The 13,872-nt window shown below is 29.3% G+C and overlaps 1 protein-coding gene across 1 annotated transcript in view; it reads right to left on the bottom strand.

Annotated features, from left to right (window-relative positions):
• Window positions 1-13,872, bottom strand: part of LOC136980769 (HCLS1-associated protein X-1-like) — a 79,880-nt gene that overhangs the window by 62,590 nt on the left and 3,418 nt on the right. The window contains exons 2-3 of the mRNA XM_067276959.1: window positions 12,922-13,124; window positions 1,963-2,063 (exon numbers count right to left, since the gene is read on the bottom strand). Coding sequence (XP_067133060.1) covers window positions 1,963-2,063; window positions 12,922-13,124 — 304 coding nt within the window. The remainder of the gene's footprint in view (window positions 1-1,962; window positions 2,064-12,921; window positions 13,125-13,872) is intronic.

Here is a 13,872-nt window from a genome sequence, read left to right as displayed (position 1 = left end):
TCATCATTTATATCAAAAATTTTGTGATTACCCTATCAAGTCACAGTGAAGTATTAAAAAAATCAAATTATTATTATTCTGATATTTCTTACTGTACAATAGTGCGTCAATTATCTGAAAATGACTTCAGAGAGCACTAATTCCAGAAATTACAAAGTTTTGTATGTAATAACAATTATTAGTCCACTATTAAGCTATCGCATTACCAACACTAGTATTAGGTTTTATTTATTACAATGAAAAAGAAAAAAAACATATTCAAATAATAATAACCATACAAGCAATCCTGGGTCAATTTAGTCTTTATCCGTAATGAAAAACATGATTCAGGGACTTCTTCACTGTGCCTAAGCACAGTACAGCAGTGATGTATAAAAATGTGAGATAGCAGGAGAATTTTTATTTATAGTTATATGTTTAGTTAGTTACATTATTTATTTAGTTATTTTGAGTTTTTGGGGTTATGTTAAATCTCAACTGCTATCTCAATACTTCCCAACTAGAGTCTAATATGTGTAATTTCATTGTAATCAATAGAATTGCATCCCAATAATTTATGGTTTAAATATGACTAAAATATTAATTAATATTTTACTATTAATTCTTCGTACCTCTGTCTTAATATTTCAATTTTGTTTTTTATATTATCAATGTAAATAGGTCTTGTTTATAAATAGGACTTATTATTCTGGTGTAGTTTCAAATTAGCAAAGAGAGGATGTCTTAGTCAAAAAGTAAAACAAAATAGAAAACCATTCACAAGGTTACTTTTTATACCAACCAGAAATGAAAGGATCACCAATATAAAAAAAAAAAAACAGTTGTTATGACAGTTTCTCAAGCAACTTCATTTTTATTTGGTTTCTTCCATTGGTTTTCTTCCGGTAGATTTAAATTATTCGATTAAAAATTATGACTATTAAATTTATTAAGAGACGGTGCCTAACGCCTCCATCTAGTATCAAACCGTTTGGTAATTCATTATTATTATAGCCATTAATTAGCCCAATAGCATACAGCAATGGTTGGCTTCAGTGTTAAATGCAATATTGTACAATAAATACACAATGTATAACAATAAGCTGTAAGTGCCACAAAAACAAAATAATTAAAGTTAATATGCAAATTTCAATTTTATAATAAGGTAAAAGAGTAATTTAAATAATTAAGAATTAATTATAAATTCCTCAAAAAGATTGATATTCCTTCAGTATGATTTCTGGTGGCTTTGAATATGTTATCTACCTGTTTAATTCAACAAATCCCTGTGTTAATAAAATGCTATATTTAATTAATTAAAATATTAAATGTTGGTTGGAAATGCAATACACCTAAGTGATATTGTATCATATAACAGCATGTATTGTACAGTACACACCAACTGATTACAATATACATATTTATGTGATGAGATGTAGAATTAGGAATGGCCTTGGGAATCATGCACCATTATCACAATTACTTTTCCTCCAAATTACAATGGGAGTCCCGGAGTAGAACTTTAATATAGTCGAGGACCATCAGTACTTTAACGTTACTTAACGTAAACACATCTACTTTAAATATAGTAAACTTAATTATCAGCTTTGCTAAATCAAAGAAATGAAAATTTAGAAAGGTAGTTTTACTTCTAGAAAAATTATAGAGATTATAAATAAGTGCATAGAGTGGATGTAAAGAATATTTAACTTACAAGTAAAGCAATGTTTTCATATTTGTAAAAGCAATATTATTTTTAAGATGAATGTAATATATTTTTGTTTAATTTATCCAAATCAATTATTAAAAATTTGAACTAATAAGGAAACCAATGACAAAATCTATAAAATATTAGAAATTTTTCAATAATCGAACTGTGAATTAAGAAAAGTTTACTGTACACTAAATCACAAATATATTATTTATATTATATTCGTGCTATTTGATAGTAAACACATTAGAAATATAAAAAGTAAATCTTACAGAAAAGTTCTCTCTTTTTGTATTCATTCCGTCATCCGTGTCGGGATTTTTCAACATTTTGTCTCTTGGATTGGCCTCTTCTATCTGAGGAAATTGTGTACCTGTATAATATAAAAATTAAATTAATTCAGATAAGTACCTCTGATTATTTAATAAATGTAATTAGTATTTAATTAGGCAAATCAACTGTAATTAATTAGTTAAAATATAACATTTATTTTGTAATTATTAGAATTTTACATAAGTAAAAAAACAATAATTTAATTAGATACATCAATTTCTTTAAATCGAAAACAGAAATGTTTAATACAGTAATTAAAAATAGAGCCAAAAGTTCCCGTATTAACCTATTATGTGACGTACATCTTCATTATATAGTTAAGATAAAAGTATTTTATAATATACAATATTAGAATAGCATTCCTTTTCCAGGAAAGTAACTAAATACCTTTGCGATTTCTACATACATTTAATTAAAAATGAATATTTTCAGTTTATTTTATAAGATATCTTCAAGTTTACATTTTAAACTACTGTACTGTACTGTAAATCAAACATATAAGTACAACGGAACAGAAAACAAATTCCGGAAATACAAATTATCAAACAATTTGAGTCATTTTATAAACCCTTGTGCATATGATATGTAATATGATTCAAATGATTCAATCATTTGTATTTTCAAAGTTGTTTTCTGTTCTATCTTTAAAACCTGAAGATGATTTTTAAACAAGATTGAAAACATCAGTTGGTTATTAAATTGTATTTTGTTACTGGATTTAGCTGTATTTTGAGTTAATTATAAATGAAATATAAATTAAAATTTCTGATAAATTCTAATACAAGAATGGAGTAATCCACTGTTTGGTTACTTTTACCTATTTGATGATTCTGCTTGAACAGATATAAAAATGCTAATGAAAGTGGCTCAATTCCTACAACTGAGAACTTTATGTACTGTATATATACGAGGTGGTAACAAAAGTCCATCATAGCTAATTATTTCAACAATTGATTGGGCAATTACTGTAGATCTTTTTCCAATCTATATTACACCGGCATGTACTGAATGATAGTGCAAATTTCCGCCTTCTCCACCCTTCTATCAAAGAGAGCTATAGTAATCTCAGCCATTAATGAAAATAGAGCAATATTGTCGATTATAGCATTGTACCACACGAAAAAGTATATACTATTTCCTTTTAGTGTAATCCAAAATATCAAGTGGAAATCTGGAACACACTATCAAATACGACACACAAATATTTCACGGCATAACATTTTCTATTAAATTGGATTATTTGCATATCCATATCGTTGCTAAAAGCACAAGCCTTACATAATATGCACTGGTAAAATGTCTGAAATAAATTTAATTTAGTGTATTCTGGAAGAAACAGTTGACTCGGAGTGAGGCTTGAACCTGCAACTCCTGCCAGTGACGATGTATTATCAGTTATGCTACCCAGAAGACTGTGGGGACACAGCCATTCCCAGTCTTGCAAATAAGCGACCAATATGGTCTGAATTAATTGGTCTGAAGGCAAAGATCTGTCAGAGGTTTGGGTAGTGTAACTGGAAATGCAACTGCTTGATAAAGGGAAGTTGTGGATCTCTCACTCCACGCCAATCTTTTCTTTGAGAATATTCTAAAAAAGTATAAAAGTTCATTCTCTGATTGTCGGACAAGTTCATTCTCCAGGACTCCACTCCTGTAATGCCACAACACGTAAGTGTTATAATCATATTCTAAAAAAGTATTAAATTTAACGGAAGATAGCAGCTTAATAGTCTACTTCAAATCTAAATTGCTTAATATCTGATTAATTAATTAGCCATATTGTAGCCAATAAGAATCCAGCTATAACATTTGATTATTAGTTATGAAAGACTTTTATAGCATGAAGATTAGATCAAAATCAAAAACAATCAATACTTTTTTCACTTATCATTGACTGAATGGAATATTTAATAATAATAAAAAAAAAAAAAAATTTAATTGAAGTGAAAATGAGATACACTTGTTAATGATGATGATATATCTAATTTTTCACATCAATTTTTATATTTTCTAGTAATTCAGAAATGTAAAAGAAGAACTGACTGGATATGTACGACGACATAAAAGCAAAACCTTTCAAAATGCAGCAGCGATTTAATGTATGCAAATGTTTTCGATGACTTTCCTTGGGTAAATACATCAGAAGAAGAAATGAAACAGAGTATAAAAATTTAAAATTCCAGGTTACAGATTTGCTGCAAATTGTTTACAGAACACTGTTCTGTTAAATGGAATTTTAAATTTTTAACATTGTTTTTCATTTCATTCCCTGTTCTGAGGTATTTGCCCAAGGAAAGTGATTGAAAACAATAGAAAACATTCATATGCATTAAATCGCTGTTGGATTTTTAAAAGGTTTTGTTTTCTGCATTTAAATTTAATTGTCAAATAAAATTCAGCTATTTCAAGATATGATAGAATTCTATATTTCAAATCCTATTCACAACTGAATGACCTCATTAGAGATCTAAATTTCTTCAAAATGGAACTAAAATTTCATATTCTGAGTCTCAAATTTCCTACAAAAGGACAAGACAGTAATTTCAATAGATAATAATTTCACAAAAAAGAAACCATATAACTTCATGTATATTTTAATAAATAAAGTAATATTAGGATTACGTGTAAAATATAGAAGCATTGGAATCTTCTTTTATGAAAACAATTAAAGAACTAGCTGAAAGTACTATTAACCATAAAAAAGCCATCAATTAATTAACATAAAATTCAAATATTTATTTTTTGAAACGCTATCTTCATGTGTTAATTACTTTATAACAACAACAATTTCATTTTGAAAAATAAACATAGTACAGGGTCTTCTACAAAGAATTTTATTTTAAATTTTAAATTATTGTAATAATTAACATAATTACCCGAGAAGTATTGGTTTTTACATCATTTCATGGAGTAACTGTTTGAATTTCATCTAACATCCACTTTCAAATATCCTTTTGTCTGCTACCTCTAGGAAGCATCAGGCCCACCAGTGGCCAAGAGGTTCAATTCCCTGAACACTGGTAGTTTGGTGAAAGGTTCACACCTCGCCAGGACGGGCTGGCCACATAGAATTTTCTGGGTTTTCTCCACATAGGGGCCAGCTACCCTTAAAAAGACCCCTGGAAAGCATCACCCTAGGCAGATCGCCCAAGTGTTGCATTGTCAGTCATAGAGAAACCGTGTTGTGCTAGATTGCTTATTCGTATTGTTAAACACAAGATCGTGTTGTTAACTCAATCACTTGGCTTTTGACTCCACCTTTATTTAGTTCAACTAAATAAAGGTGGAGTCAAAAGCCAAGTGATTGAGTTAACAACACGATCTTGTGTTTAACAATACGAATGTTGCATTGTCGTAATTAAACGAACAAAAACTAGGAAGCATCATAAACAAAAATGAATCAATTCCTCAACGGAGAAGGCATTTTGTGTTCTGCAGTTCGCAAAGTCAATATCAGTCATCATTGCACAAAAAGAATTTTTTTTTTTTATGAAGAATCTCTTTGAATATGTTCGAGAAACTCATATTTCACAAAGACTGATTCCAACTTTGCAAACTACAGAACACAAAATGCCTTCTCCGTTGTGGAGTTGATGTTTTTGTTTACAACATTTCTTAGAGGCAGTAGAGGCAAAAACGTTTGTATGAAGACGGCAGATGAAACTTGAACAGTTACTCTACTGATTGATGTACAGTACTGTACATCACATACTTCTCATATGACAATTAATATAATTACAGTAATTTAAAATGGTAGGATTCTTTTCGAATTATATTAATACTTCAAGAAGAATGATACCATTTCCTGTATATTAATATTTTTTGAGTTAATCACATTAAAATGTAATTAAGAATTTTGGATCTTATTTTAATGAATATAGCATTGACTACCAAAATTAATTATTTCTTTGCTTGTTAAGTGTTAGTTATAGAAAGTTTTCTAATTAGTCCATCAAAAATATCTACCAAATTTAATCTTTTAAAAAGATAAGAAGCCATATGATTATTTTTTAAATTTTACTTTCTAATATTTTGTAATAAAATCATTAAATGGCTGAATTTTATAAATTTTGTAAATTTATAGGATTACCATTAATAACACAGAAAATTCTGAATGATAATTAGAACATTACAGAAATGGTTTCCTATGGAAGTTTCAAGAATATTCATATAGGGCAGGAGTGGCGAACCTGCGGTGCATAAGGAGAAATCATCTGACATAAGGATCTATCATCTGTTCGATTTATCACTTGATCCTCCTTTTTTCAAACAGCTTTTTTACATTTATTCTAATTAAAGTATATTCATTTACTTTATTTAAATATCATTATTCAAAGTCTAAAACTTTGGCATGCATAAACAACTTTAAAGCTACGTACGCTTACTATTGGGAACGTGGGCTCGAAAAGGTTTGCCACCCCTGATATAAGGTGTCAAAAAAGTTACTGTAGAAATAGAAAATAGAAAAGAAAAGCAATAGAAAAGGTTTAAGTAAAGTTTTACATATGATATTGCAATTTCTCATACAGCAAATGCTGGAAATGTCCTATGGAGGTCCCAAAATCTGGGAGAGTGAGGTCAGACCTAGAGGACCAGATTCCACAGAAGATTATGTGATCTGCAAAGAAGTCTTTCAAAACTGTAGTCCAAAAACCAGAATGTCTGTGACTGAGTGGTAACAACATCTACTGCAAAGTGAAAATGCAGGACACACGACTTATGGGTTTCGTGGACTTACGCAGTGTTGTATGTTTAATTTCAATGTCATTACAAACTTCTCACTGCAAAGTAACTTCTCGGACACCCTGTATATATAACCAAGACCCAAACTGTTATCCAAACTTAACCTTAAAATGCTTAATGCTTTTTCAGGTTATCATGTAGACGATCAACCCGGTGCAGGGATTTAAAATCTATTTTCTTATAAAATTTTCTAAATTATTTAATTAAATTCAAAATCAATTTCTAATTATTAATCTTTACACAAGAATGTGACTTAACTAGTATTTAAATAGGAATTACTTCTTAGGCAAAGAAAGTGTGGTTCAAGACAATAAATAAATGAAATAGAGGTAGTAAGAGTGATCAGAAGCAAAACTGAAAGGTGAGTGATTAATTCACTCGCTACTTTTGATGTATTACTCATTTTTTGCTAAATTATTTGTAAAAAATAAGTGGATTTATTAACCTTTTCAACAGCAGGTTTGGTTCTTGCTTGGTAGGGTCTAGTGGTAGATTTTGCAAAGCAAGTTAATCAACATTTTCAGGTAGAAGAATTTCTCAGAAGAGCCGATATTATCAAAAATTACAAGCATGAAAAATTCTAATTCTTATCAGTAAAAGGATTAAACAATAAGATTTTGTTCTCATTTGGGAAAAATAAATTTATGTACGGGAAATGAAACCCATACCCTTTGCATTACTCCGTGATTCAATCAACTGTACCATCCAGGAACCGTATAAATGAGCAAAAATATTCACCAGATGTGCTTTATTTATTATTTAATTAATTTCAACCTAACTAATTTTTAGCTTCTAATAAAAAATAGAACTTAAAAAACTTTCGTAAAGCTACAGTGTAATGGCCAATAGCAGAATGATCAATCAATATAAAGCTGACAATAGAAAAATTATTAATTAACAATTTTGATTATAAATATGTAAAACATTTCAATATATTTTTTAACATTAATATTATCCCCTATTTATATTAAATAAGGAGCATTGTGTAGAGGTTGAGTTCCGCCTCTGCGAAGTACTTTGCCTTCTCTACTTTACGAACAGCTGGATTAAATAAGGAGTTCTAAAAATTATTGATAAATTAAACTATTATTAAAATATATTATAAAATTAATCTTGATAACAAAATAAGAAACATTTATTTCCTTACTAATAAGAAAATAGTAAAAAATAAAATATAACAGAGAATATTAAATGTATTTTGAAATTACTGTGTTCAAATCTAAAAAATCCTGAAAAATCACTCAGATGCAATGAAAATTTAATCAAAGAAACTCCAAGATAAGTCCAGGATAAAAGTAGCATCTAATCTGCACGACAACAGTTTCAAGTGTTTGTCAGTTGCGCCACGTGAACTCCAGCAAGCCTTTGCTTCCAGGTGTATTTAAATTTGGATATAACCTTAAGCAGTTAATCACAGCATTGGCTGGATAACCACGTAAGGTTATATCCAAATTTAAATACACCTGGAAGCAAAGGCTTGCTGGGGTTCGGGTGGCGCAACTGGCAAGTGGAAGCTGTGGGTTTCGAGTGTTCAAAATGTTTTTTACATTGACAGATGCTGATTAGTTTAATCTATTATGTGAAGGAGTTTAGACATTCTACTACTGCCACTGCTATTTATGACAGTAAATAAACAATGTAATCAAATTATTAAATATTAACTAAATAATTTTATCAGAATTTGAATTCATTTAACAAAAATAAATTGTGGTTTATTTTCTTGCAGGTGATTATGTAAACTGAAATTTATTTATTAATTATTCAAGTCTGAAATTAAATTTAATAAACTTTAAATATTAAATTTTAACTTTTATAAATTAAATCAAAAATGTTACTATGAATAATGCAATTTTGTGGTCATTTAAAAATGATCTATTTTTCAATCTGACTTTGATTTCATTTAAACATTGGATTGAGAGAATATTACAGTGCAAATACAAACATCCAATAACCCAATTTTTGATTAAAGCCAAACAATTGCCATATTATATCAGGGTATAATAACGCTACTATTAATAATTAAATTTAAATATTAATAGCAGCATTATTAATCTGGCTATTGGTTGGTATTACAGTATAAAGATGACTTTATGGTATTTACAGGTTACAGCTATTAGATCACATTGGTCAGATAACTGAGCAGTTTAGGTAGAAGACTATCCCACTGAGGATCAGGGATCAAATCAGATGGGTTAAATTTAATAGCATCAATCCCCTTAATACACTAAGCTCTCTGCAAAATTTCAGCAATTTTCAACAAAAAGCACAAGACTTATTAAGCTTTAGACAGAGTAAACAAAATTGTGTTCCCCCCACACACACCAACACTTATACATACAGAAATTACCCCCAATTTTTTATGCATTTGTTGACATTTCAAGGTGTCCTAATTCCAAAAGTGTAAAAATCTTCGGGAGGGTTAATTTTTGCCGGACTGCCAAACTTTCCCTCTTCTATAACAGCCAGGAAAGTAAAAATCCTCATGTAAAAAGATATTTCATTTTTGATTCAAATATCAAATGTATTTAGGTAATAAAACGGGATGGAAGTCTAAATATAATTTCTTATTAAAATTATGATACATTTAATTTTTTGATATTAATTTAAGAACATTATTTACATCATATATCAATTAATTTATTGACAAATAAAATCCAGCACTATTAGAATGAAGTGTTATCAGGAATTTACATTGTAACTCCAATACAACTAAGTAAAGCAATAAAATAGTAGCGAGGTTGAGGCCGAAGTTTTAAACGCAAAAACGTGTACGTCGGACTTTCGGCGCCGCTTTCCTGTAAGCCTAGAAGTTTCACAATGGTGTTTGGAAAGTCAGTGGAATCGTGTTCGACATTCCAAACGCCATTGTCAAACTTCTAGGCTTACAGGAAAGCGGCGCCGAACGCCCGACGTACACGTTTTTGAGTTTAATACTTCGGCCTCAACCTCGCTAATAATTGTATTTTTTGTGATCAGAAAGGAATAAATTAATCATCATATTAACAATAATGATGACAAGAATCATCTAAATTGAATATTTAACTGTATTATAAATTAAGTATAAAAATATATGCAATGAACATGTACGTATTTAGAACATGTATACATACTTCATTAATTTTTCAAGTGCTGCAAATTGATCTACAGATTAAAATATAATGAAAATAATCTGAATAATGTATTTTTACATCACTAAAGATAAATTTAATGTTGCTTATTTCAAGGAAAAGTATTATAGATGAAAAATTATAATACTTATACATTTTAATAAGTATAAAATTTTTTAAAGTAGAATTCCAATTATCTGAGCTCTGATTAACAGATGTTCCACATTATCCAAAGCAAACCTGTAAGTGACTACGCTACTTTTCTTATGGTGTAATTCAAGAGAGAAAGTTTTTAAAAAAAAGTGACATTTATTACAGAATGATTTATTTCTGTTACTTTTTATCATTTAATTTCAATGTGAGACAATCCATTCATATTAAACTGTAACTACAATATACATTTTTATTCTTAAAACTATAGAAGTTTTACATATACTAGCTGTATAATAAGTGATGTATAGATTGCTGTCCTTTAGATAATTAAATTCACTAAGATATATTGTATAAATCTTTTATATTTAGAATTTTTAATCCAAAATGGCCATGGATATCTGTTTTATCTGTGTTTTCAGTTCTCTAAGACAGCACTGGTCTGCATTACCTCTGATAATTAGGGTAATAAGAATTAGGGTTCCACTGTACATATAGGTTAATTAAACTGGAAAGTTTTTGCATATTTTTAACAGCTCTCACTACTTAACACAGATGTGCGATTTAATTTCAACTAGTTGTGAAATTTAACACATTATTGATGATGTGAGATTGTATTCTTTGTTTGGAAGCTTACTTTAAACTTTTTACTTCATGTTTTGTTTGAATAAAATCAAGTCAAAAAATCTGCAGATGAAATGCTTATTCAGCATATTATGCATTATGAATTTCAGAAAGGATATACTGCTGTACAAACAGTAAAAATTATTTCTAATATGTACAAAGAAAATGCTCCTAAACTTTAAACATGTCAATTGTGGTTTAAAAAGTTCTGTTCAGAAAATTTTAAACTAAACGATACACACTAAACGGAACAGCCAAAAGCTGTCAAAAGAGAAAAATTGCAGAAATAAATTATTAAGAATCAACAAATAACAACTCAAACTTGCAACAAATCTTAATGTGTCACAAACAGGTATTGTTGAGACACTTTGACTTGAAATGATTGCAAAACATAATGTTTGAGTTTTTTACATATTAAGTGAAAAAAAAACAAATGATTGAATATTAAAATGTACCACACTAAGAAATCATCAAAAACAAAGACTATTTTTAAAGCAATTAGTAATTTGTGATGAAAAATTGGTATTTATCATAATGTTATTAAACAGTGGTTGAAGTGAAAACAGTCTGCAATTTCGAATCTCCAATCAATATTTGCATTCTGAAAAATACTGCTTTGTGCATGGTGGGATATGAATGGTATAATTTATTATAAGTTTTTAGAACCAAACAAAACTATAAATTTCTGACATCTATTGTCAGCAATGATTGGGTAAATGAAAATCTTAAAAAGAAATGCCTGCACCTGGTCAACCAGAAAGAGAATATCTTTCCTGAAGATAATGTTCACCCACATAAGTTTGATTATGCAACAAAAAATAAAACAATTACATTGGGAAACTTTAGACCATCATCCGTACTTACCTAATTTAGTATAATCAAACTTTTATCTATTCTGAGCATTACAAACTTATTTGAACAGGAAAAACAAGATTAGTTTTAAAGATTTGATGAAGTGAAATTTATATACAAACATCCCAAAGCCTGATGTATTAATATTAAACCAAACGACCGCTGTAATTAATTGAGCTTATTTTATGCTACAATTAGTAATTAGAAATTAAGTAATTTGGTACTAGAGTTAGACGTTAGGTGCTATCTCTTATTGAAATTAATAATTATAATAACTTAGTATTTATTAAATAATTTAGAACAGCCTGGAAGAAAAGAATAGGTCCTGAATGGGAGTCGAACCATCTACTTATCATGTGGCGTGCCACCCAGTTATGCCACCTTGACCTCCGAGCGACTCTTCGCTTCCAGACACACTTAAACCTTTGATATAACTATCCACGGTTACTCACAGCGCTGACTGGGAACGACACAAGTTATGGGTGTAGGAGTCATCCCTAGTCAGCACTGTGAGCAACCACGAATGGTTATATCAAAGGTTTACATGTGTCTGGAAGCAAAGAATTGCTCGGAGGTCAAGGTAGCATAACTGGACAGCACGCCACATGGTAAGCAGAGGGTTTGACTCTCATTCAGGGCCTATTCTTTTCTTCCAGACTGTTCTAAATTATTTAATGAATATTATATTATTATAATTATTAATTTCAATAAGAGATAGCACCTAACGTCTACCTCTAGTACCAAAATACTTAATTTCTAATTACTAATTGTAGCATAAAATAGTCCAATTAATTACTGCAGTCATTTGGTTTGAAGTAAAATTTGATGTAGTCATTTTTTTAAAATCAAAAGTGACTACATGTAGAAACGTTTTATGCAGGCGGAATAAACAAACTTGTAAATCATTGAAAAGTGATGGAGATTACACTGTTGATTGAATAAAAATATTTTATTTTCAAAAATGATCTTGAGCTCTCTTTCAAAAAGTGCAAAAACTTTTCGTTCATCCCAATACACAGTTCATTGATACAAAATTTTATTTGTTTCATTTGTTGAAATTGTTATAAAAGTGTAGAATAAAATGAAATTAAAAATTACACCTAAATAACTTGTAAAATGTGACAAAGACAAACTATCTAAAAATATATTTGTATGTAAAATTAATCAGAGTAATTTAAAACAATAAATAATCAATTTATCAACTTTACAAATAGCTTTTTTGTTTTCGTGTTTGTTCCTTTGAGTAGCTAATGTGTTAAATATACATAAAACAAAGTATTTGTGTACTTTCCAATTCATAGTAAGATATGTCATCAAATATGGGCAACAGAAATATTAAATAAAATACCAATCTTAGGAGATTGTGTGTCAATTCTTTTAAGAATGAAATAATGTACAGTACCGTTCTTACAACTATCTTACCAAAGCCAGACGACGGAAATTCCGCTAAACCAATGTTACGAAACATCTCCTCAAAGTGCTTAAACATTTCCGAAGCTTCCGTAAAGAGAGAACCGTGACCAAAAGATCCAAATCTACTGCCAAAGAACTCGGACTGGTCATCTTCCCACGTTTCGCATTCCGAACATCCTGGCTGTTCAAAGAAATCTTGAAAAGGATCTCTCCTGAAAAGTTAAACAGTAAATAAATATTAATTATTGCCAAATTTTATTATATTAATAAAGTAAAAATGAGACTGATTTGTAGAAAATGCCACAACTATGTTTAAATCCTTGTTTATAGACCCCAACTCTCAAAAAACTAAATTTCTGGATAGGTTCTAGATCAGCAATGGCTAACCTTTTTCCAGAGGTGGGTCAAAATGCATTTGAAATTTATTAACTTCAAATCTTGGCTCAAACATTTCATTTAATGAAAAATCTGCTCCTGTTTATTTGATATTTTTATGTGAGACTCCTTTAAGACTTTCCATCACAGTTTTAGGATCTTGTTTTCACACTACATAAAAAAAAATATTTGATAAATTTTAAACTTTGTATAATTTATAGAAACCTAACACAGTACTTTTAAAACATTCAATACAGGCATCTAAAATTTGTCAGGTCACAGGTTGGCCATCACCAATCTAAACACTGTTTTTAATTACTCGTGTAGTAGAATAATGAATAGTCTCATTGATCAATTTCATATCACACGAAATACTTGAATAACACATGCATAAGAGGTGACTAAGTGAAGTTCCTATATGAATAAAACTTGAGTTATTTGTGTAAAAACGTGATTGTAGATTGTTTACCGTGAAATCCAAATTAGGGTTTCTCGAATGGGATCCCGGTTGTTTTTTAACCCGGGAAATCCCGCAAATTTCTTAAAAATTCACTTTATTCTTATTTTGTGTTAAGGTTGAGGAAA

This window comes from Centruroides vittatus, unplaced genomic scaffold (genome assembly GCF_030686945.1).
Source record: "Centruroides vittatus isolate TY-2023 unplaced genomic scaffold, ASM3068694v2 contig_723, whole genome shotgun sequence".
NCBI classification, from domain to species: Eukaryota; Metazoa; Arthropoda; class Arachnida; order Scorpiones; family Buthidae; genus Centruroides; species Centruroides vittatus.
Note: the sequence above shows the minus strand (reverse complement) of the source record. Positions and strands in the feature narration are given on the sequence as shown.